The 26443-nt window shown below is 44.1% G+C and overlaps 2 protein-coding genes across 2 annotated transcripts; one reads left to right on the plus strand and one right to left on the minus strand.

Annotated features, from left to right (window-relative positions):
* Nucleotides 1–17471: 17471 nt before the first annotated feature.
* On the plus strand, nt 17472–19843 carry LOC127592659 (opsin-5-like). The gene is made up of 4 exons (XM_052053597.1): nt 17472–17724; nt 18531–18824; nt 18916–19244; nt 19520–19843. The coding sequence occupies exons 1-4, from the start codon at nt 17568–17570 to the stop codon at nt 19841–19843; spliced, it is 1104 nt and encodes a 367-aa protein (XP_051909557.1). The 5' UTR covers nt 17472–17567.
* A 187-nt stretch (nt 19844–20030) lies between these two features.
* On the minus strand, nt 20031–26236 carry mmut (methylmalonyl CoA mutase). The gene is made up of 13 exons (XM_052053460.1): nt 26122–26236; nt 25048–25455; nt 24294–24661; nt 23959–24116; nt 23113–23284; nt 22756–23004; nt 22380–22491; nt 22173–22288; nt 21685–21800; nt 21448–21579; nt 21222–21369; nt 20940–21107; nt 20031–20402 (listed from the first exon to the last, which is right to left on the minus strand). Exons 2-13 carry the CDS (start codon nt 25421–25423, stop codon nt 20274–20276), a joined length of 2244 nt encoding a protein of 747 aa, XP_051909420.1. The 5' UTR covers nt 25424–25455; nt 26122–26236; the 3' UTR covers nt 20031–20273.
* Nucleotides 26237–26443: the final 207 nt, after the last annotated feature.

The raw sequence follows: 26443 nt of genomic DNA on the forward strand, positions 1-26443 counted from the left end.
TGCAAACAAGTCATTGTCATTTGCTTTTCCGACAAACTATGATTTTATTTTCTCTACAGAGAAAGTTGAGGATGTTAACGTAGGGGATGAGTGACGAAGGGTGTCCCACAAGGCCATATGGAAAGCCCCCTTCTGATATACATAGCACAACCTCCCACTAAAGACATTTGTATAAGACTCCCAGTTTTTTAAGCAACTTGGCTGAGTTTCAGGCGGGGTGACCAGGCCTGTCCGTCATCCTGCCATGGCGGCGGCGGGCTTCCTAATTAACCTGGTGATTGGCCGCAGCATATCAGAATGAACACAGAGCGCCCTGTTTTTCGGCCTTGTTGTTTTTGGTCCGTGTTAAGGATATGTCGGAATATTTATAGGTAAAGGTCGTTATTAAAATGCATGAGAAGAAATTTTAAAAACAAATAAATGGGAGGGTGTTCAAACGGGTCCCGGAATGTTTGGACAAGGGGAATTTTGTGTTTGATGTGTTTTCACGGTGCCGCCGTCGAATTCATCACTTGAACTTTTGTTGCCGTCAGCGCGCCGTCACGTTTAAATCGCGCGGGACGTCTCGACTCCAGAGATTGTTCACTTTTTTCACGAGCGGTCGGACCGGGCCGACTCGAAAGAGTTAAGCCTCTTTTCCAAGGAGAAGTACGGCGTTCACTTTCTCCCACAGAGTGATGACATAGATGTCTTTTTCCACCGCTGACTGCTTGAAGCTCAGAAGCTAGTTTTTTCCTCCCAGTGCAAAGGGGAACTGTATCACTATGACAGCCAGGTACAAGAAGTTAATGCCTCTCCATTAGTAACTCTCAGCCGCCTAATGCCACCTCCCTTAATGTCATAAATCTCATCCCCCCCCCCCCCCCCCCCCCGAGCGTTGCTCAGATCTGAATCGAGCTGATTTATGGATTTATGGTTACAACTTCTCACAGACTTTTCATCCTTTATCCTGCCTTATTGGCTCGACTTTCCTGGGCTATGCTGACTTTTTACGCTCCGCTCACCGGGTGCCTGGACTCTGAATTAGCGCCAACGCTAGCCAAGCAACACAACTGCTCGACACACTAATACGATCTCCTTCTAAGGGAGTCTAAAGTGCATATGGCCATTCTTTATGGCAATGGTGTCTAACTCCAGGCCTGGGGGCCAGATCCGGCCCACCGATTCACTTCATGCAACCTGCAAATTGCTGAATAATGGACAAGATATCCATCAGGTTGTCGATACCAGAAAAACTATCCTGTTATACAAATGCATGTTTAAGTTAATGACTGTATGATTAAAATAATATAATGTATCATAGGTACAATGAACACCCGCATATTTATGAATGTGTAGCCACTGATTTCATCCAATCACGCATCCCTTTTTTAGAACGTAGCAAAGCTTTGAGGCACGGATTTTACTTCAATCTTATTAAAATGGGATGTTTCGAGTTAGTCAAAGTAATTGTTGTAGCCTTAATAGCTAGTCTAGAGCTAAAAATGTAAACAATCCAGATTACCCATATGAAAATCTCGGGTTGTTATGAGATTTTTTGACAACTCACGTGACTCCCAAATTTTGAAGGCATATTTTTTGAGATAACCTTCCAGGATTTTATTTTATTTTTTTAATGGAGATGCTCAGTGTCGCACTAAACAAGATTTGCAAGGAATTGTGATTATTATTATTATTTTTTAAAAGATTGAACGAAGAGATCATCAAGATACGATGAAACAAAAATAAAGCCGCAGAGCATTGCTTTGGTCTGGCTCGAGATTTGCCGTCGTAATGCGTCGTGTCACATTGGATGATTTGAACTTCCAAGTTTGGTTTGACTTGGGCAGTTTTGTTGTTGTTGTTCTTCCAGCAAATTTGGATTGACCACCAAGTTTTTACAAGAGCAAGTGATGATTTTGGCATAGACAACCGAACAAAACAACGGAACGTCGAGACTTGGCCCGTCACCCCCATGGTGCATTTTGATCAGATCGACCCCGACCTCGCCTGAGGAAGTGAGCATGCAGATTTACTGCGGTGGACTGCAATCCAATGCTTTTGATGGCGCTCTAACTGCCCGAGCACTTGATGCACTTTCCAGATTACTTTGAGCGGCTTGCTGGAACGCGCCGCTCCGGATTTAGGAGTTTGTCATCCCTTAAGGACCAGTGGGCCGCCGCCGCCAACGACACCCATTAAAGACGACATCGTGCTGTCGGTCGTTTTCACACGTAACCTCGGGTGAATCGCGTGTTTTGTTTTCTCTCGTTCGCGCTGGGCTTTGTTGTTGCGCCCTGAAGCGCAATCCGATTGGTCAGCGCAATTTAAAACCCTCAAGGCGATCTCGAGGTGTCTTTGCACGAATGGAACTTTTATTTGGATGTGTTTGCATTCAAAAGAGAGGAGCCTTTGTTTTGTTTCCATGTCTCTCCAGCTCCGCTAGACACTGACAAGATTTTTTATTTTTATTTTTTTTTAAACCGTTGCCTGACTTTTGGTGCGCTTTGGAACTGCGGTGGGAGGCTCAATGACCTTGGGTCAAGCCAGGTCAGAAAGTCATTCCACATTCAGTATTTAGCGCATTTTCACAAAAATGTTGATGATCCTCAATCGTGTTTGGCGTTTATGAAATGCACAAGTTGACTCATTTGAAGAACGCAACAACGCGAGATTTGACATCTAAATGTTTACAAAAACATGTCAGCTTGTACAGTAGGTTGCACATTTATGCTAGGTCAATCGTATTCTGTGTTCACGACGAAGCGATTTGACATTTGGTCCGCCGTTAAACATAACATGACGACTGAGAACTGAGAACTATTTCACGATACAATATAAGGAGAATTGATTACTGGAGGGGGAAAAAAATCCCCTAAATCTTTCAGAATCCATTTAGGATTTTTTTTTAAATTTAATCATGAAACTGATTTACAGTCAAATATATTCAATGAGATTAAACTGTGAAATTGCAATATTCTTATTCTGCAACTCTATAGCCTATCAATCAAGGCGAAATGTAAAAATATGGCACTACCCGTGTCTCACTTTTCCTACATGGAAGGGGAAAAAAAAAATTCCCAAACTTACCCTCATTGCAAAAGGCGAACAGGAAAGACGTCTGGATATAAAAGTTGCAGGTAAAGCCAAGCTGCTACCGAGTTGATATATGAGCGATCGTATGGTTTCGATTTTGACGCATAAAAACAACGGCGCTTTAAAATGCGTCAGTGGCAGCCGAGTGTTGAAAAGCCATTATACATTTCTCAGCGGTATATGACGCTGCCTACTCTCCATGATAGATGTTGCTCGTTGTGTGTCCAACAATAATCGACAACACTCGCACATCGGCCGTTGATTTTGAAGAGAGAACTGAGAGGCAGTGGTATAAACCAGATTTATACCGACTATTGTGTTCATACGTTCTCCTTGGAGTGCACGTCTCAATTTGCGTCATCCCTCCTTTGATATTTGGTGACCTATTTGTGGGTCCCAGTGGGGAAACACGATCATGGATCACATCAATCCATGTCGGAGTTTCTTAATTGAATGTCCAAATAAAATTAAGTGACTGCATACTGTAATTCCTTTAAATGCTGGCCTGGCCGTGCCTCAAATAACGTGAAGTTAGTCGGCGTAAAGGATTTTTTCCAAAAAAATATATAGTTTATTCAAGCCTTACCATATTTCCCACACTGCAAGGCGCACCTGAAAGCACTCCATGTTCTGAAAAGCCGACAGTTTCGCCTTATAATCCGTTGCGCCTTATATATAGATCAATATTCCGATTTATTTCAAATCCTCTGTAAAGCGCTTTGTTACAGCTGCGGTGGTTGCGAAAGCATGAGCTAAATAAAGCTGTATTGTATTGTATTCCTTTTAGCGTAACCCCATCTAGTGGCTGCATAACGCAACCGCAGCCACTATTGTAGCTTCTATTCTATGCGCCTTATAATGCGGTGCACCCTACATATGAAATCAGTATTAAAATAGGCCTATACTTGAGGTCGACCAAGACCTTAAATTGTCTTGGAAATATTCATAACCTACACTCGAGGACACTGCAGTAGGCCTACAGGCGGATATATATCATGGCAAAAGATGAATACGGATCGGGAAATATGCGAGGAAATGCTCTTTCATTGTGGAGCGTTGGACAGAAAATGGCTGACTGATCCTCTCAGCTGAATAGAGCCGAGCCAAGAGTGACACATCGTACATCTGCTGCCTCATATTATTGGTTGATTTTGGCACGCCGGTGTGGAGTTTTTTGATATGACAATCACGGAGCATAAAAAGCAGACTTGAGACGTGATGTTATCGTATCCTCCGACTCCACTGTTGACACTCTCAGCGCCGTCTACGCCGCGGCGTCGCAAACGGGAGACACAGTGGAAAGTTAAAAAACAACCTCTGTCCCGTTTGCATTACAGCGCCACGCCTGTCCTTGGCGGCACTGGCCTTACTCGCGCTTATCGTAATATTGCACAATCCCACTAGACACAGGAACTGGATCATACGTTATTATCGGGAAATCGGGATAATATTTACCTTACGGTATCAGTGAAAGGTATCAAAATTCTCATACGGGTCAAGATTTGGTGGTCACTGAGTTGAATTGAGCGACGGATTTTAGTAGGTCCGATATGCCGTCCACTCTCTCTGGGGGTGGTCAGCGGGAAAAAGAAAACATTTGCGCTCGCATCGGACTGTCAGTTTAGGGTTCAAACTTAACCGCAAATGACCGCTTTAGACGAGCCTATTATCAGATGAGGGGAATCTCAATGACTAACAACTCATTCTAAAGACAGCATGGGCCCTTTAATGCTTAAAACAGAAGTTTGCGTGTGCGTGCGTGTTTAGCATCTGTTCATCTGACAACTACTGGACATCATGTTGACCTACGGGCTGCGAGTTCATTCCGACAGAAAAAAAATGCACACACGCTGCGGTTACTCTTCATTCAGACTCTGACCAGCATCAACAAGCCCCCCCCCCCCATCATCATGCTCGCCACCCCCCACGGGGGCTATTCAATACCCTCAGTTACATGCAGCCAGCCAAGAGCCCAGGAATACAAAGTTGGCGGGCGGCGTGAGATATCGCTTGGTTTATCAGATACAAAACATCCCAAGTGCGGCCCTTGGGGAGAAACGGGGCTCGGCTGAGAGCTGAAGTGTAAACACGTGCGCAAATCGAGATGAGGTGGTGGAGATGGTGGTGACACTACAGCCATTGTGTTATTGGGCCGAGGGGTGGTTGCCCAATTAAACTAAAAAAAAATTGTCATCCTACTCAAATATAAAAATATAGATGATGTTGTTAATTAAAGCTGCACCAAGGTTTTCACAACGAATCTGTGAAATGATCGGCAAACGTTCATTTGATCATGCTCTCCCGACAATAGATGATGTTGTAAGATATTGTCCAACAAAAAGGCATTTGGTGTCTTTTTTTTAAATGCAAACAAATAGATTTGAGATTAATGCTTTTTTTTCTGGACAACCACCGAATATCCCATTAAAATATAAAAATCAAGCATAAATCATGATTCGGCCAGATTTATTTATTTATTTTTTTAAGGGCTAAAACACACAAAAAAAGATTTTATTTTTTTAATCTCAAACAGTATTTGCGTGGACACGAGGCCTTGTGTCATTGTACAAATGCTTTAATATGACTTATTGCATCAAATGAGATCCGTCTATTCAGACCGTACCGTATTTGGACACGTTGAATGTTTGATTTATTACTCAAGCTTTGTTGATCTGGGCTGGCGATTGGGAGGGGAAAAAAAAGAGCGGTGTCACGGCTAAGCTAACAGAGCAACGGTGACTAGGGGCTATAAAGTGGGAACATGGCTCCTTCCCAGACCCCACTTTGAGCCCTTTTAACGCCTCGGCCTTCTTTTCCTGGGTCGGTAAAAAGTGCAAAATCAAGGAGAAGTTGGGGGCAGGGGGGGAGATAGCGAGAGCAGAAGGGAAGCTCAAGACTTCTTCGGAGGAGCTGCCAACCTCACATAAACACGGAGAACCTGTGGAAAGTTTCACTGCCCTCAGGAGGATCCCTTTCTCCTCGCGCTCGTTTTATGTATGTCTATCTGGCCCGCGTCGTTCGTGTCCCGTTTTAGGAATTTTTTTAAAATAATAAAAATAAAAATAATTGCCCGGCGGAGACAGCGTGCGCCACGGCAGCCCTAAAAAGTCATCGACATGCCCGTCACAGAGGCAAAGTTCCATTTCGCGCTCGCTTAAGCCAAACGGTTTACCGTCCACTACTGATGTAGCGCTGATATGACGACAATCGCACGAGAGCTGCAGAAAGTCGTCCTGAAGCATCTTTAAATGTCCAGCAGTGTGACAGAGATGCAAAATTGGCAAGAAAAACTTTTGTGTGCTATTTTGACATCTGAATACAAAGAGTGAAGCAACACAGGTCGACAGACAATGACAATACTCACGGGCGATTCTTTATGTGAAACAAAAGCATTTTACTGAACTTTGTGAAGGACTCACATCGCAATTAACTGCATTTAAAAACAGTGTCTCACCTGTTGAATCAAACTATTTGTAATTTTAATTTGTAATCACATTTTGGATGTTGGGGTTTTTGTTTTTGGTGCTTGCAAACGTATGCAATGTTCAAGATGCATCGCTTAACCGGCAAAAAAAAGTAGGTACAGAACCGTAAATGGACAGGTCGGCTCTAACTGGAAATACTTTTATACCGTCAGTGCAAATCCAGCCTTTGATGTCAGACCAATGGAAATGGGAGAAGGAGCCAGAAAAGTCATCAATGGGCACTCAGGCCTCAGCAGTCGACTAGAGCGCCAGCATCATCTCTAACAAGGGCAACATCGCCATCTGCAGGACATCACCGTTAACAACTCCTTCCGAACTGATTCAGGAGTTCATCAGTTGGGAAGTTCATCTCCTCAAGGTGAAGCTCCGACTGATTGATTCTTCCAGCAACTTCGACATTGTTGCCAGCTGCTTTGCGAGCCAGCACCACCAGCGAAGCTGCCTCACTTTGAACCCCTGCCTGACCTCACAGGAAGCGGCCAAGCGGTCGAGTTACCTTGCAGAAAATTTGAGGTTTACAAAAAAAAATAAATAAAGGGAGAGAAAGGGGGGGGGGCAGTTTCCTAGCTCTTGTGGGGCAATTATAAATGTATTCCTTATCAAAAGTAAAGTACTTCTCAAAAGGAACCAAAGACCCGGAAGGCTGATTTGTCTGAGATGGACAGACAGGGTCGAGAGAGAGAGAGAGAAAGAGGTTAAGGAGACAAATTAAAAACTATTTTTTGCACAAAAAGATCAAATGTATTTTTGCGCCACTACAAATCATGCAACGCTCAATTCCGCATTAAAATTAAAAAAAAAGCAATGAGCATAATAGCTTCCCCTTCTACGTTTGTCCAATATGGCGCTGGAGCAGTGTTTGTATTATTTAAGAGGATCCAGACGCGGCAGCCAAATGTGACTCCGATTCCCAACCAAACGAAACAGCCCTTAAATGTACTGAAGGCGCAAGCTGGTGCCATGCCCGGCGCTGAAATCATGGACTGTGTACTGCAGTATTTCACGGCAATAATACCGCAATTACACGCCGAGGGGGAGAATGTGCATTACGGAACGCGCCTCAGGAAACGGTCTAAGCTCCTCTAACCACTAGAAAAGAAACACACTTGGGCCTCCGAAACACCATTACGGAGTCTGTTGCTATAAAGGGGTAAAGCCTCATTTGTTAGCATCGCATATCTAAATAGCATCTGAAAACTGCGGCTTGTGCTGATTATGCGGGAGCTGCCGGAACGGATTTTTTTTTTTTTAACTCAATTGAGCACTTTTGGACTCGACGATGAAAAAAATGCGTCCATTCGGATGGATATACACTTACATGGGTCAGGTGACCCAATTATGAATCCGAGCAAAATCGGATATTTGGTTTCAACGTTGACAGAAGGTACGGCGTCGCTCTTTCTACACAATATTGGAACAATGAAATTTCACTGGCGAGACACCGGTGCGAGTCGATCTGTTTTAGTCATCAGGTCTGATGGCAACAGATGAAATTTTTGACAGAGACGTCAGAAGGGTTTCAAACATGTAAAATGATATAAGATCTCATTCGGAACGCCAGACTGATGACGCTCGCCAAGGTTGTGCTAGTTCGGATTTTTTTGCGAACGCAGGGCAATGGGATAAGGCACCTGGCTTCTGTTCCAGACAGACTTTGCAAGTCCACCTTCTCCAGAGAGAGTCCTCGGCCCCCTTTCACACTGCATGTCAATGTCGGCTTTTCCGACACGTGTGAAAGGTATCGGTTGGGAATCGAGGGTTGAAGGTGACTCCCGAATATGCTGGCTTCCGAGTTGGATATCGAAAATGAATATTATTTTGCGTTCCTTCATGATCATTTTCATCAACAAGGTTTCACACCAACCCTTTTCGTGTCGTCACTGGTTGTTTTTTCCAACTTTACGTTGACTGGTGAATTTGGTGGTGCGGCGGTAGTGGAACCGCAGGAAACTAGGAGCAACGTGTGAATTTTTGCACCCAATACTAAAATTTCCCGTCATTGTGTTGCAAGTAATGGTCATTTATGAAAAGAATTTGTGAACCTGAATATTGTGGGAAAATATCCTCCCAAAACCTTCATCGTTTTTTTTGGTCTACTTGATAGACAAGGGATTGAATTTTTCATTTTTACGTTGCAAATTTTTGGACTCGCGGGAAGCATTCCCGTTTTGCTCACTTTTCTAAGGAAGACGCATGCAAAGAAATCACGGTCCATGGTTTGAGCTGTGACGCACCGATTTTCCGAAAACTGCGTGAAAGGGGGTTTTGCTGAATCAACGCTGGCTCACATAACATCACCTCGTCAGGACCACTGGGGGCACTCACTCACAGTTGCGGCGGCAGACATTTCTCTAATGACGGCGATGCTAGCTGACCCCAGCCTCGGGCCCGCCAGAAGTGCACAGTGCAAAGCCGTCATCAGGCCAAGCCAAACATTTTAACTTTCATCGACCAAAACAAAACGCTTTCGCCTTTCCTCTCCCTCATTTCGCCCAGTTCCTAAATATTTTTTCACCCGAAATCAAGCATCGTGACGACATCCAATGTTTTTTGTGGGGGGGGGGGGGGGGGGGTCTCGGCGTTTTGTGCTGCTCTTGCAAAAATTCAGCAAAAAAAAAAATCCACTCCCATAAGTCTTTCTGCTCGTGTGCTGATTATTTTACTTTTTGCCTTTTCTTTCCTTCTAAATGTGTTTTTCATCCTGTTCAGCAAGTCTTCAGGCACACTTCAGAGCCCAAAATAAAATAAACAACACCTCCCCCTCCGCCGCTGCTCTTGACTGCATCTACCTGGAACAATAAACCGCTGTGTTTCTGAGCTTGTTTATACTCATCTCTAGACATTGGCGGAGACGGTGCATGCGTACGGAAACGCGACGCGCCACCGCCGAGCGTCGCGGTGTTGGTGAACGCAAGCAGACCACGATGCCGGACTCTGCGTCTGGCACCGAGGAGGGGGAGGTTTACCTTGGAAGGGCACCAACCATCTGCATGCTATAAGGACTCCATCGGCAAGGTGACACTGAACGAATCAGACAAAAAAAATAATCATAATTTAAAGTAAGTTATAAATGTCTAGTATCGGCGCTTTCTAGCCTAGTATCGGCGCTTTCGGCTCATCATTTACGTGTCCATATCGTGCAGTTAAAGATCCTTGACTCGTGTATTTTGTCTTGACTTATAACCCTGCTGACTATTCTTGTTGCTGTTCGTAGCCACTTCTGTCGAATAAAATGGCATCGCTAGATTTATGTCCAGCTAATTTCTACAGAAATTAGTGGGCTTAAGGTTTATTCTATTGATTCTGTTTTAGCATGATGGTAGCCTATAAGGCAATGTCGTTTGGAATAAAATCGCACACAGCGTCGGGACAAGGTGACACTGGGACACAAAACGACATCACAGAGCGTCGAAGCGCAGCGGAGGCTGTGGCGTCTGTGGCTGTTTCCGATTTTTGCCAATTAGGTTTGGTTGGCTTGAAGGGTCGAGGCCCACACACGAGCACATGATGGTTTTGTCGGCTTTTACATTTTCACCAATAATATTCCCGGAGACGCACGAAGCGCCGGACAGACGCTTGTAATTCAGATGACAAGAAAATGAAAAGCTTTCACTGCCCTCACGTCACATTGGGAGAAGCAAATGAACAACTGGGACAATTTCAGCTTGAATGCCATTTGGCCCGGTCCTAATTCCCCCCTCCCCCCCTCCCCCTCCCACCACGATCATCAAGCTTCATAGCTTGATTGCTTTTCCAGAAGGATGTGGTAGTCGCTGGCGAGGCAGCTGCTTTAAATAAAGTGACAATTTTTAATGGGCTTTCAAACCTCAGCGTCATCGCGTGCTGCCAACTCCTTTGCGATGACATGCATCCGATCTGCACGTTTTCCTAATCAAAGCGGACGCACAAGAAGAAGCCAGTGAGAGCTCTATATATAGTAGCTTTGGACATGCAACCTATCCGGATAGCACCGGCGCTGGATAGGCTTTTATTAGCGGGGGACAGCTGAAGCAGACAGACGAGAGAAGGCGATATTAACAGTTCAACGCAATTACAGTCCTATTTGCTCCATTTCTCAATGGGGGGAGCCGCCAATTTGCCGGCAATTTTTGCAGGTTGGTTGCTGCTAAGTTATCATAATGAGCGCCTTCATGTTTTCACACAGTGGCCAATGCTCCTTTGCGGTTTTATCCCATGACAGTTTCAACACCCCCCCCGCCGCCACCACCACCACACCACCAAATCATCCAGCGGGAAAATTGTCATCCCAACACTTTTTGTAATCATTTACATGAGCTGCTATTATGCTGCCAGCGGAGACAGCAGTAAGTGGAGCAGTAGGCGGTAAGCACACAATTGACAATCCCGCATGCATTCGATGACATTTGCATGAAGAATTTTGGTGCTTTTCAAATATTCTTGTTTTTACTCTCATACTTTGTAAACCTGACAAAATAATTACAAAATTGTGTTTTGGCCTTTTTTTTTTTTTTTTAGGTGATAAAGGGGTGCCTTGAGATAAGAGTTTAATTGTTTGTATTGTGATAACGTAATCAAACTGAATGAAAAGCAATAAACAGTTTGTGCATCCTTATGAAATCATTGTGACTTGTTCTGGAGTGTCTGGTTTGGTCAGTCATGCAGACAAATACTAAAACAAAAAAAACATTTTTAATTAATTGAATGTCATATTGTCTCTCTACCTGAGCTGCTGCACCGTTGGTGCATCGCGACATGGTGGCTACATGTGAACCAATCCACCCATTTTGAGTTAGCATTAAACTAGCAGACTTAAAGGCAAAGTTATGAGCTTGTTTTAAATACACAGCGCATTGTGATCTTTGTTTTCTGTTGAGTTTGACAGGACACTAACTGGTGGCATAAAAGAGCTTTATCGGCTCAACTGCGGCTTGTTGTGAAGTAAGGTGTGTTACGTTCACTGCCACCGCACAAGCGCTTGCATCTAAAGTTTTTGTTCACATCCCAAAATGAGATTTTTTGTTGTTGTCACAAACTCTTCAGAGCGTTCATTAAAATTCACCCTACCCATCCAGTCTGCTCTCCAATTCATGCGCCACTCTGTGCCGTCCATTCTCCATCACTTTAACCTCACATCTCATCAAATCCATAAAGCTCAAGTCTAACAGTGTGGCGCGAGTCATTTCGATATAGAGCATGAGCGCGTGAGTCGTGACATGCATTGACAAGAACAGAACACTTAAAACATAGCCATCATCGGCCAAATTCTCTCGGTGGGCCCGCGTGGGGACAAGTGTGTCGAGGGATTACACAAACAGGCCTTTTGTGCTCTGCGGCATTGAAATGCATGCGAAACAGACAAAAAGGAAAAAGAGGCCTAAAAGTTGTTTTTTGACCTCACACATGGAAAATAAATACACCCCGCCTCTCTTGTGGGGGGGACGAGTGTGATTATTTATGTGAAAAATAAATACTGAAACCTTATCTGCGCGAATGGTCGCAGAATGCTGACTCCAATACATTTCACCTCCAGGGAGGTTCACGTGTTATGAAACGGGCTTTTTTTGCAGAAAGATTTTAGAGAAAAAACAAGTTTACGTTTTAATTACGTTACCTCTTTAACCACAAAAGAATCAAACACATACACGACTGGTTTAATATTAAATCAGAAGTGGATATTTTCCCGGAGAAATCGATAATGACGCAACTGGTTTGACGGCAAGTAAAGAACAAGAGATGAGCAACATTGCCCCCTAGCGGTGACATTCTGACAAGCACCGTTTGACCGACCGATTTTATATAATTTTGGTTATTTCACTCATCTTGCCACGAGAAATGCACCTCTTCTAAAGGTAAATAAAAAGTCAAATACATTGACTTACCTTGTGAGTGAAATGTTCTGTGCCTTTTGCCTAAATATGGATTCAAATGCGCTCTGCAATTTCCCACATTGACAAGGATGCCAAATTCACAAGATTGTATTCGAACCACACACAGTCATTTTTTTTTTTCGCCAGCATGACTCCTGGACGTCTGAACAAGCAATATAAAATGAAGACTCACGGGTACTTCTGTCAACCCTCATGAAACGCAGGCCATTGTTCAACCTGCCGAGAGACACAAACACAGCATGCTTGTAAGACAATACTCTTTTAAAAGTTGTGCGGATGCTGCAATAAATTTCTATTACCTTTTCTCTATGCAGTCAGGTACACTTGATTGGCAGCCATGTTGTGGCGGTGACTCGGTGCATGCAGCCAAATGCATTCGAGCTTTGCTTTAACACAAGAGGCGCAACAATCACAATCGCGCTTGCCACTCGATAAAAGTATAAACATGTGTTATAATTTCCACACTCTTCACTTGTTTTGGAATCTTAATACGCTTAAATTAAAATCCAGTGTCTGCAGTTGAAGCACATGTTGAGCGTTTTATTTTAAATCCATTGTGGTTTTGGACAGAGAATTTTTTTCAATAGCATCGTGTCCACTTGAGCGGAGTTGAATCGAATTGTTCCACTTTCAAGCGGAGCGGCCCTCGAGTCGTTGCTACTCGCACTTCTGCCGCTCTCTCTAACGCCCGTCACATCCACTTTGGCGTCCCTCGGCGATTATGTAGACGCAGGCATGTTTTTGCACAAAATGTGTTCATCACCAGTCAACTCTTGCTCATGCTTAAGTGGTTACCTGCAAACCATCCAAGATGCATCACGCGGGGGCCACGTAACAGCGCTCGTCTTCAGGGATGACATAAGAAAAAGACGCGAGGGAATAAAAAGCATCTTTTTTTTTTCTTCTCGGCGAGAGGCACAAGACAGCAATTATAAAAGGACATTTGATTTGTCTGACTTTCAGGAGAACACTCAACCAAGCTGTTCCATTTAGCAACTGTGATGGGGCTTTTAAATGTAATAGCATGTCAGTCAGCCATACACAATACCAAGATAATACGCCCCCCCCCCCCGCCCTCTTTCTTTCTAGCGCTAATCTTTTGCTTCAGGTCACAGATGAATGTCAATGATTTCAAACGGGGTGACATCATACTGGCAAGATTCTACCTGTCATGTCCGCCGTGTGTTTGTTTTGTTCCAGTCTCAGCTGGAGTGAAGGGCGCGTCCCTCCAGCAGGCCCACCTGCTCCTTGTTCCCAAGCATTTCAGGAGTCCCAAGTTGGCTACTCTCTGTCAGCTTATCGACCTTGCTCGCAGTAGTGTCATTTTCTAGACCTTCTTGCTCATGTTCCCGGTCGGTCTTGTCCGTTTAGATTCCGGTTTTGCAAGTATTTTTGTTATCCCATTTTTTTTATCTGATTTTTGGTTACGTTAATTTGGCGTTTGTGTATTTTCAGGTTTTGCTGTTACTTGGCCCTTTGCAAGGGCTTTTTGTTCATGTTTCGGTTTCCTGGCTTTTTGTCACCGGCGATATCTGTTCGGACTTCGTTGGACCTTCGTCCGCGAACTGTGTTACCGCCAGTAAAGGTTGAATCGGCGGCAAGACAGAACACGTTTAACGGAATGCTTGGACAAAGGGTGTGAAGTGCATCACTCATGACTCCAAAGTGTAAAAGTAGGCCCTAAAAATGACTATATGACTAATTAAAATGTCTCGTCAAAAACCAACCTCTGATGCGTTTGAAAACATAGCACCCACAGCCCGTTTCAAAAAGAAACGTGATCGGCATGTCAGGACATCAGTATTGAAAGGCAATATTAAAAGGTTGACTTCCTTGGAAAAGGTTGTCACAGCATCAAAAGAGCTTTAGGATACGATTGTGCCGGATGTCATATCAGCTTTTGTTGAGTTCCGACCCCATGACATTTAATAGCCCCAACTCCATTGGAAAGGGGAGAGAAATGCTGGTTTCCATGGTGACAGTCACAGGAGTTGGGGAAAGGGGGAAAAAAAATCCAGTCTCATGTCTGCCCACAAGTGATGCTAAAACCCCAAAAAGGTGGGGAGACATGGCCCTAATGAGATGATTCACTTGACTGCCCGCCGACGGCCTGGCGACAGCTGACCGTCCAGGAAAACACCTGGCCCGGAACGCAAGATGTCAAAAAGTTTTACGGCTCCCACTGTCGTCTTTTCCGTGGAAACCGGTTGTCGACCCTTGGACTAAACTCAAGTGTGTACAACATTCCGACTGGAGCGAATCATTTCAACTAATATATATAAATATATATATACCTGAAGTGAGGAATGAATTTGCATGGCTCGATAATGGTTCAACACAACTCACCTAGTCTACAACTATTCAGCACCATCATATAAGGTGCTCAACTCACGGTAAAAGTGGCTTATAAACGTATCCACAGCAACCTAAAACAATGTGAGCACGGTTCTTTTAATATTTCTCTGTCCAAATCCAATACTCACCGCGCTGCAGGAGGAGGAAGAGAAGATAACCAGCCGGCGGTGATTGTCGACAAATTGCTGAAAGTGTGAAATTGTCCTGCCCTGATTACGCTCCCCCTCGATGAGAGTGACGCGTGATTGTGATTGATCCAAGAATCGCTTTTGTTACTTAGTCAGGTCCAAAAAAAAATCCTAAACGTAATTGCAATACATTTTTTTTCAATTTCTGTAAGGTAGCCGAAGAGATATAACTTGAATTTCAGCCAAACAATTTATGAGCTAAACTGTTGATTGACTGTCATGTTTTTTTCAAATGACTTGTGCGCGGGGACCGTCAACAAATAGCAACCGCCACAAGAAAACGAACTCTTAAAAACAATAACTTCATCACTATTCATTGTCGCGTTTCTTCAATAATTACACACAGAGATCTCCAGTTGGTTACTTTTCAAAGACATATTTAGAGAAGAGATTGTATGGATACAATTTATATTTATTTCCCAAAATGAGGGTTCTACTGCAACCAGCTGGAGAACTTCGACACGACAAAGACTTTGAATGTGCCAGTCCGTTGCCAACTTTACCGGACTGAGTAACAATAGCGAAGTTTGTTGCATAAAGAGTACCTGCAAGTCAATTGTAAACATTTGACTTGAGTAAATCAGAAAAGCAGTCAAATGGAATGATGGTATCATTGCGTCGTTTCGTCAAATCCAGTCTGTGTGTCTTGACAGATGACAACCATTATTATGAATAATACATGGAATAATCCAGAGGTGCAAGATGACAACAATCTAAAATTAAATATAATTTTGTTTCAAAATTGCTAAACTGCCGATCTAATGGCTATCAACTTCAAATTTAGAATTACTTCAAAAACACAGCAAAACTAAAACTAATCTACATTTAAATGAAATAAACTCATCTAGCGTGGCTAGTTTTCTTCAGTCTCTCCGACTGTTCACGTTTGACACTGACATGACATGATGAACTCGGCAGACAGCAAAAAGACACTGGTGTCCCTCGAGGCAGCGAATTAAGGGCCTCTTCTGCGCTGCTGAAGCTTCCATTACTCGAGAGAATTTGTCTCTGTGAAGACAGAAAAGCACGTTTGTGTTCTCAAGGCCATAGAAGAACGAACCGCCTATTTCCTCATCGCTGCCCTTTAAAAATCGCAGATCAAAACATTTGCAAATCTCACCTCCACTTGCTTAGCGAGGAAGGTGCAACATGTTAACAAGCATCATGCGGCTTCTTGAAAGCCACCGCGTGTTCGTAAACAGCCTCAAAAGCCCCTGGCGTGGGGGTTGGGGGGTCTTAAAAAATGTCACGTATGAGTGGTGTGATCGCCAGCTTTAATATATAAGGTCGCCTTGCCTCCCCGCTCCCAACCCTGGTTGACTCGGAGAGTAACATAAAATACTGTAGCATCTGGGATTTCATGATCTCCGACTGCACGCAGTACAGAAGAAAGATTTCATGGAAAGAAGTCTAAAATGGATTCTAGGCACGCAGTATTTCTGTGTTCGGTGTACGACGTCGCTAGGCTAACGCGTAGCAATAGCAACGACAGCGTCAAACTAATCAAAATATATCTTTTGAGAGATGATAAGAGGAAAATTGAGCTTAGGAAAACATAAAAGACAACAACAACAAAAAATGATTATGACAAGCATGACAATAAACGGATGATGAGAGTTTCCACAAGTTCATGACGGATCGGCCAACGTCATTTCTCATTCGCCGGGGAGCCGAACGGAGCAAGAGACAAGAGTACTGTTGCCGAGTGTTTCTCGGCGAGTGCATAAAAAAAACTTTCCATCTCCGCCGGCTCACTGCTCAACATGCTCAAATCAATCAAATAAATGTGAAATCAAGAATTTACTGCTGCTAATCACATTTTCCAGTTCATTTTCACTGATACCACACAACCCCGATGAGCTCCAGAAACGTTCGATCAAGAAATCGGCTAAATAGAACGTCTGACATAAATGAAGTCAGCCAAAAGATTGCAAAACGCTCCAACAAAAAGCCATGAGCCAAAAAAAAAGTCGAGAGCAGATGAAAACTCCTCAATTGCTTGTTTTTCCATCCTGAGGCAGCTCTCTGGTTTTCACATTGGTTACACTTCACTGGTGTCCGAAAGGATCCACGTGCCTCGTAAATTATTAGGGCCTCAATCATGAAACTGCACCTTCAAAGAAAGCGAACCGTTTTCAACACCGGAGGCGGGTCAATAATTTGGAAAAACATGACCTCAACTGTGGACTGAGATTTTGGCCTGACGCCAGCGGCTTGTAATGCTCAAATCTGAAACTGAGGCATTCGGTGCTCATCAGATAAGATGGCAGCTGTTCCAATACTTTTGGAGAGCAGTCTAGTTGTTTTCATCCTTGTTTGGCGGAAATTTTCCCCATTTTATTTCCTTAGAATTTCTCAATTTTGCTGCCGAAACTGGGATTTGAAGAATTTTATTTTTAAACTTCCTTGAACAGACTTTACTTTCTTGATAAGGAATACATGTTGCATCATTTCACCTTTTTTTTTTTAAGTTAATGCGTTTTATCTTTGGCATTTTTTGTATGGTCACTTGAGTGACATCACGAGTTCACGGTCTCCTTGGCGACGCGCTGCATGAAGGCTGCAGTGGGGAAGGTAGCTGGAAAGCATCACATATGGATGTGACAGCATCGCATGACAGATGCGCGTCTTTATCTTCGTCTTCTACCGCCAACATGGATTCTTCTCCAACGCCGCCCACGTATGACCACTATCGCTCCACGCTATCGCCCAGCATGGACATCGGCGCCGGCACCTACCTGCTGTTTATAAGTAAGTTTTGTTTTTTTTTTTCCTCCAGATTTTGACACTTTTATTTGTGGCTTGTTTATGATCTTCAACTCATTCCGACTAAATTAACCAATCAACTGATGGCAGTCTTGGGAGGTTTTGCAGAAAGCATCAGCCAAATACTGCTAGCAGATTGCTTTTGAATATTGATGAAGTGTATTAAAAAGCCTCGAGGTGGGCATAATGAAAGAATAATGCATGTGCAAAAATTTAAAGGGCAGCTTTGGAATTTTCTATCTGATGTTGGTTAACGGCAGTTGTTTAAAAGGGAATAAAAAGGGGTAGGGATCTGGTGGTGATGATGCAGTTTGAGGCTTTTGTGGCGACATTATCCGTCAAAAATGTACTCTGTTAGAATAATTACAATTCACGTTAAGACAGGAAGAACTCGTTCGTGTGTCTGGTTTAGGAGATTGCGTCTGCAATCTTGCTGCGCAATTCATGGAGCGCGTTGCAGAAGGAGGACATGCAAAGAGATGAATCGAAGCACTCGCAATGCGATTTATCATTCATGTTTGCATCTTCAATTGCTTGAAATTTTAGCAAAAACATTTTGAACACTCGTCAACTCCTTGCCGATAAAATAGTATAGTGTCTCTCTTTTCGTCACATGATAACCTGATGAAAATGAAAGACAACTAAACTGAAATAAGGATGTGGATGACAAATCTTTTCATGACTTGGTCCCAAAACCGATTCTCAAAGCTTCTTTATCCAAAATGTGAAGTCAACTACTGGTCGACTCGAATAAAGAGCTTTAATTTTGTTTTTTTTTAATGTGCTCGCAGCCGTGATCTCCATTGCGGGCAACCTGCTGGTTCTGGTGATGGCTTTCAATCGTTCATCTCGCATGAAACCTCCTGAGCTCCTGAGCGTCAACTTGGCGGTGACGGATCTCGGGGCGGCGGTCACCATGTACCCTCTGGCCGTGGCCTCGGCTTGGAGCCATCGCTTCCTTGGGGGGGACGCCGGCTGCCTCTACTACGGCCTGGTTGGCTTCTTCTTTGGTGTGGCCAGCATCATGAACCTCATGCTCTTGGCCATCGTGCGCTTTGTGGTCTCCCTGGACCTGCAGTCGCCCAGTAAGTAGCCGGAGCTTTCAAAACACTCGTTCGTCCTTTTATTTGAGTTTGAGCGACGGTATTGATTGTTGATGGATGTGATGTTATCCAGAAGACAAGGTGAGCTGGTGTCAGATGAAGCTTCTGTGTTTGTGGACTTGGCTGTACGCCCTGCTTTGGGCTCTCCTGCCCATCATGGGCTGGGGCCGATACGGTCCCGAGCCATTCGGACTGTCCTGTTCACTGGCGTGGGGCAAACTGAGACGCGAGGACTCCTCCTTCGTGGTGGCCATGTTCTCCTTCAACTTGGCTCTGCCGGCAACCGTGATTGTGTGCTGCTACTTTGGCATCGCCATCAAACTCTACGTCACCTACAGGAAGTCAGTGGGACACGGGCGACGCATATCCAACGTACTCAACTTGCACCGCAGGCTGCTCACGGTCAGTTTTGTCCAGATCGTTTCATACATTGGGTACCTTTGTTTGCATCGGTAGTTATCCAGCACACGTTCGACAAGTGGTTAGCTAGATAACCATGCCTGGCTATATCCCAAAGATGCCGATTTAGAACGCCTCGTTGTCAGCCAGGTGGGCATTCGTCACTGTGAGAATGGTGAAAAGAACAATAAAAGCCTCACTTTGCAAAAGAAGGTCAAACTGTATCATGCTGACTTCTACGCTTGTATAACACTCGGGGCCCTCGTCCTGTGCTGCAGATAGCGGTGGTGATCAGTGTGAGCTTCATCATGTGCTGGTCTCCGTACAGCGTGGTGAGCTTGTGGTCCACCCTGGGACCCGGCAGCCCCATCTCACCTCAACTGAGCCTGCTGCCCTGCATGTTTGCCAAGAGCTCCACGGCCTGCAACCCCGTCATCTACTACATTTTCAGCCAGAGCTTCAAGCGCAAGGTCAAGAAACTGGTGCAGTGCCGGCCCGGATGTTGTGGCGGCAAGGACGGCGCGGGTGCCAGGAGAGGAGGCGGAGGAGGGGGAAAGTCCTTACTGGGTTCCGAAGTTGCCATGGCTAGCACGGTGGTTTGAAAGGAAAATAAAAACTGGTCCACCTGCGGGGGCTTGTGTTCAGAGGGGAGAACCAGAGCACAAGTGGTTGTTTTTATGACATCTCTAGTGAGCCAGAAAACAAAGCATTTTACATTTTGGCGATGTAGATAGGGTTGCCAGCTAATCACAAGGCACACATTGACAAACAACAATTCACGCTAAGAGGTTCAGTTGACACAGCAAATGCTTCTGAAGCATTTAATTCATAAAAATATACACAATATACAAATATGAATGATCCAGAGTGATGTCAAGATACTTGGTAAGGCAAATGACAAAAATGCTTCTAGTTAGGATCATTATTATCGCCAGCATTAGACAGTGGATAATATTTTTGTCACGTTTTTGTCAAAATGTCTTGAAAATGACAAGCGGAATACGTTGCCTTTCTAATGTAAAAAGCTGGCCTTTATATGGCTTGTCGGATGTTCTCCAGGCTCTTGTGAATGTTGTCCACCACGTCCACGGCGGCCTGCGGGATTCTGGTGCCCGGCCCAAAGATGGCGCTCACGCCGCTCTGGTACAAGAAGTCGTAGTCCTGCGTTTGAAAAAGGGTGCCCATGTTAATGTTTGCATTCATTTCCTTTTTTGTAATTTATAAATCACAATCGTTGAATTTACTTTAAACTTCTATTTTATTTCCACTTTTTTATTCCAAATTTGTTTCAATTTCATCTTAACTTTAAATGTACTTTCGAGTTGAATTACAACTTGAATGAAACAATTTTATTCCAGCTTTGACAGATAGGCATGCGAATTAAAATTTAAATAAAACTAAATAATTAAACATGTCAAAGGCTAATATTTTTTAGTATTAAATCAACCGTAATATTTAGTTGAAATTGAATTTTTACATTTCATCTTCAGTTTAAATTCGATTTAATTTCAACTGTGGGAAAAAAAATGCTATTTTAACTTATTATTAGAACATTCCTGACATTTCTTTTGCTTTCTAATAACCAGCACTTAATGGTGGGAGCAGTTTGATTCATTTTTGTTTTTACACCACACAAACTTAGCATTGAAACAGCCGTGTGCAGACTTTCTATATCAACGTAGCCACGCTGGCCATTACCTGTGGTGGGATGACGCCCCCGCAGATGACCAGGATGTCGGGTCGCCCCATCTTGCGGAGCTCTTTAACAAGCTCGGGCACTAAAGTCTTGTGGCCGGCAGCCAACGTGCTAACGCCCACGCAGTGTACATCTGCGTCCACCGCCTGCTGGGCCACCTCCATCGGCGTCTGGTGGACAGCGCCGCAAGTACAGTTGTCGGTCACATGCAACGTGGTACCTACCTTTGCATTTTGCAGGGACCGATCGATAAATCGGCTGATTACAAAAACCCAGATCCAAACCTGAAAGAGTGGCCCGATATCCACGTCAAAGCCAAGGTCGGCGAACCCGGTGGCGATCACCTTGGCGCCTCGGTCGTGGCCATCCTGGCCCATCTTGGCCACCAGGAGGCGAGGGTTCCGCCCTTCCTGGTTCTTAAACTCCGCCACTCTGTGATCATGATCGTGGGATCAACATTCTCTTGTGATGAATGAATATATGCTTGTGAATATTCTCCGTGTGCAGTACCTGCTGAGAGCCGCGGCGATTTCTTCATGCTCGCCGTACTCGCTGCGGTACGCGCCGCTCACCATGCGGCTGCTGGCCTTGTGCTCACCAAACACTTTCTTCATGGCGTCCGTGATTTCACCCACAGAACATCTGCACTCAACAAGGGTGGGGGGGGGGCAACTCGACATCTTAAACTAACAACAGGCTGTACAAGATTATTGCATGGTCTTATTTGTTCAAATCTTAAATACAAACCTGGCACGTGCTGCCTCTACAGCTAAAGCCAGCAGGTTTCCCTCTCGAGTGCGAGCACACTCCTCGATGGCAGCCAGACATTTGTGGGCGGCATCCGTGTCGCGAGTCTCCCGTACCTGTCACGTATATTGTATTTATTTTAATAACAAGTATGTTGTTTGTAAAATAATATTGTAATATATTTTAGCTTATCTTTACCTTGCTATTAAAGTTGAGAATGGTAAAATAAATAATGTTCCATTGTTGTTTAGAACCTTGCCTTTATTGTTTTAATAATATCTAGTTGTATTTTTTTGTATCATTAATACTATTATTATTTCATGACTCTGAATTATGGATTTTATTTTAACCCCCAAACATTTAACAAAACTAAAAAGAGCCATATTTGTGCCCTTTAAAAGGCCCTAAAGTTAGTCTCTATTAAAATACTAACAACAATAATAACCTCAGAACAATGTCAAATGCACTTTATTTGACATTGTTCTTACCTTCTTCAACTTTTCAATCTGTTTCTGTCGGACCAGGGTGTTGTCGATGGCCAGCACCTCCACCGTCTCCTCCTTCTCCAAGCGGTACTTGTTCACTCCGACGATGACCTCTGACCCTGGGGAAGGAGTTTCCAAATGTCATCAGTTGGAAAAAAAAGGAGGCTTGACTGGAGCTTGGAAACATTGATGATGCGAGCGTTAGCGTACGTGAATCGATACGGGCCTGTCTGCGTGCTGCGCATTCCTCGATGCGGAGCTTGGGAATGCCCTCAGCAACTGCCTGGGCCATGCCCCCCATCTCTTCGATCTCCTGGATAAACTGGGGGAAAAAAAAAAAGGAGCAATGTCTCTCAGTTGTGGTAGCGAATAGCCAAGCCAGTAGACCTAGAGAGAGTCCATTCAAAATTGCCTAAGTATACTAATATATGGGCCGGATTTGAGCATTTTCCTCCTATTTGAATCAAAATCGGCAAAGGATTGTCATTTTTTAATGAGATTTGTAATGTAAAATATAATTTGTTAACGAATTATAGAGCTTCAAGATATGATGACTTGTCTGTACTGCCTCGTGTTTCCAACGCACCTTCAAGGCAGTGTTGTAGAGATCGTCGGTGAGAGACTCCATCATGTGCGAGCCCCCCCACGGGTCGGCCACCTTGGGGATGCCCGACTCCTCCTGGATGATGATCTGCGTGTTGCGAGCGATCCGGGCGCTCTTCACGGTGGGCAGACCCAGAGCCTCATCAAAGGAGTTGGTGTGGAGCGACTGCGTGCCTCCGAAAACGGCCGCCATGGCCTCAATGACCGTGCGGATCACGTTGTTGTACGGGTCCTGGGGACAGTCCTTTTATAAGGCGTGGCCTGAATGGGAATTTAACTTCTAATGGATATTTAGCATCGGCTTTCGTAAAATAAGCGTGACTCATGGCGAGCGACTTACTTGCTCCGTGAGAGACCAACCAGACGTTTGGCAGTGAGTGCGTAGGAGGAGGGACTTGGCGTTTTGAGGCTGGAACTTTTCCCGCAGTAACGTGGACCACAGCTTCCTGGCCGCCCGCAGCTTGGCGATTTCCATGTAGAAGTTCATGCCGATGCCCCAGAAGAACGACAATCTGCATATGTACAAATACAGCATAAGTGATACATGGTATACATTATAAAGGTTAAAAACAATATTATTTTTAATTAAAACACTAAAAATAAATGACGCAAAATATTAAGTTTGACGAAGGAAAATCCATATTTTAAAATTGCAAAACTGACGAACTAACTAAAACAAAGGAACATTTGGTTGATTGTGTGTCCCTGGAGGACTCTCTAAAAATGAAATGGCCCTTGATAAGAAAAAGGTTCACTGAACCTGCAGTAAATATTTTTTTGGAAGAAGAAGATAAAGTCAAAGTCTTTCAAGTGTACGGGTAGTCTATTGAGAACAAGTTGTCTATTGTTAGAGGTTGCGAATGGCATGTCTGGCTTGAGTTGCCCGCTGAAAGGAGAAAATGGCTTTTGTGAGAAAGCCTTTCATTGGACGAGACATATGTGAAAAGACCGCATTTGCCGCAGCGTCGCTTGACCCTCATGTCGATGTACCACTGTTGCAATTATTCAATGGTGGTGACAGAGTACACTTGGGAACGAAAGCAATTTCAAGTGATAGAATTGTAACGTGTTGGGAGCATCACCTCTGCACTGGGACGTACCACTGCAGCTGTGCGGCAAGTTACGAACGACCGTGAACGTAAAATGATTTCTGACCCGTAAAAATTGCGCTGTGCCATTATTTTACCTGGGAGCAAACTCGTCGATGGTCAAGCCAGCTTTGAGTCCGGTGCGACAGTACTCCAGCCCGTTGGCGATAGTGTAGGCCACTTCCAAGATGGCATCGGCGCCCGCCTCCTGAAGATGGTAGCCGCTGATGGAGATGGAGTTGAACTTGGGCATGTGCTTGGAAAATAACAAACCATTAGCATAGACACCAGTTGGGAAACAAAAAATTACTTTGGAATTGTGAAGTGGTATACAGTAATCCCTCGTTTGTCGTGATTAATGTGTAAAATTTGTAAAAGCAAACCAAAATGCAAAATGCATTCGTCGCGATACACAAGGGTTGACTGTGCTTACCTGAGATGTGTACGCAAAGATGTCGGCGATGGCGTGCATGGAAGGTTCCGGTGGGAAAATGTAGGTATTCCGCACCATGAACTCCTTCAAAATGTCATTCTGGATGGTTCCAGTGAGCTTGGCTTTGGGCACACCCTGCTCCTCGCCCGTCACTATGAACATGGCAAGCACTGGGATGACGGCTCCGTTCATGGTCATGGACACGGACATCTTCTCCAGCGGGATGCCATCAAAGAGCATCTTCATATCCTCCACCGTGTCGATGGCCACACCCGCCATGCCAACGTCGCCGTGCACCCGCGGGTTGTCCGAGTCATAACCGCGGTGCGTGGGGAGATCGAAGGCTACCGACAGGCCCTGCTGCCCCGCTGAGATTCACAAGGGAAATAATGAAAATGAACATACTGGGATTTGCTCACAAAATCTTTTAGATATAACTTTCTTTAATATTTTTTTGATCCTGACAAAGTTGTGCTCCACACTTCAACCCATTTATCAATATTATAGTGGAAATTAGTGGGATGAATATTTACTTTGCAAATCAATTTACAGTGTTTCCCCCTCAATCTCCTACTTGCACCCCTAAAATGTCACGTTTTGAAATGTTCCTATTTTGATCTTTTTTTCAAAGCAAATCTCACACTTCAATTGTTCAGCCCAACCTTTTTCTGGTAAAAAAATAAAAAATTCATGGACAACACCTTTTGTCACACCCGCATTAATGTCGGGATGTTTGACCTCGGGTCTACCCTACCTTTGATGTTATCCTTGTAAAATTTGTTGCTCTCTTCCACGGTACTGAATCCCGCATACTGCCTGATGGTCCAGGGTCTGCTGGTGTACATGGTGGGATAGGGCCCCCTAGTGTAGGGAAACACCCCTGGTAACTCGTCCGCACTCGCATCCGAATCAGCCTTGGTGTACACCGGCTTGATGTCGATGCCCTCGGGCGTGTGCCATATCAGTTCCTCCGGGTTCTTCCCCTTCAGCTGCTTCTTGGCCAAGGCAGCCCACTGGGGGTGAAGCTCTACCTCGTACCGACGCGGGGCCGAGGTGTGGATCCCACAGGTGTGGAGTGGCATCCGGGCCAAGAGCCGGGCGGTGGTGCACGCTCTGTGTGCCGTTAGCATGGTTACCCTGGGCTCACACGCGCATGGATGACCTGAGGGAGGTAAACCTGAGGGTAAAATAGTAGATTGTTGGTTTATTTTTTTGTAGAACAATCATTTTCTGTAACAACAGGTGCCACTATAGGAATAGATTTTTTTCATTTTCCTAATAAAAAAAGATATTCATTTGTAATATATATCTAGATTCTTTTTTGTACATATGCTCATCCTAAGTTTCTCATTTGAACACGTAGGCATGTGTCGTTAAGTAATAAATGGCCTGTTTTTGAACATTATATTTTCTTTTTGGTTCTTGACTTCTATAAACAATGTGACCAAGCATTTCCCAAGGTGACAAGAGTTGAGAATAATTAATATAATAGACTATAAACGTCATGTTAGCATTATGAGCTAAAAGCTAGTCGAAAAGGTTATACAGAAATATCTCAGATACAATAATACAGCTAAACGATCATGAATACGTTAACCGGGACATGAACGTAATCATGTTCATTCGTGACGAAGGGGACAATGTTAAGTTTGAGGCAGTAAAATTAATGTTTTAAAATGAGAGATAAAAAGTTAAGCTAGATGCAGCGGCTACGAAGCTAACGGTGGCCAACCGATGTTTTTGACAAATCGCGTCGACAAAATGGAGCATGTATTCGCGTCGTGCATTTTATGGCACAATCTTTGTATATATTTTAACATCTTCTGACCTTGTTTATTCTTCTTGTGGTCCTTAAAGGTTGACAAAAGGTGTGCGTGCGTCTATCCAATGGACTCTCATGACTTAGGTCATTAGCCAATGAAAGAGACGGTGAGTGTCTGAACTAAAAGCGGAAGTAAAAAAAAAAACCTAAACAACGTTTCCGCTCCGGCGGCCATATTGGTACGGTATAATACAAATTCGAGCTGAAACTGGTAAAGATGCTGATACTGTACCATTTTAGAACGTTAAGGTTATTAATAAAACATATACAGTATAAAGTAAATATTTGTTAAATGTGTTGTTTGAAATGTAAAATAGGATTTTAAAAA

This window comes from Hippocampus zosterae, chromosome 19, assembly GCF_025434085.1.
Source record: "Hippocampus zosterae strain Florida chromosome 19, ASM2543408v3, whole genome shotgun sequence".
Classification (NCBI taxonomy): domain Eukaryota; kingdom Metazoa; phylum Chordata; class Actinopteri; order Syngnathiformes; family Syngnathidae; genus Hippocampus; species Hippocampus zosterae.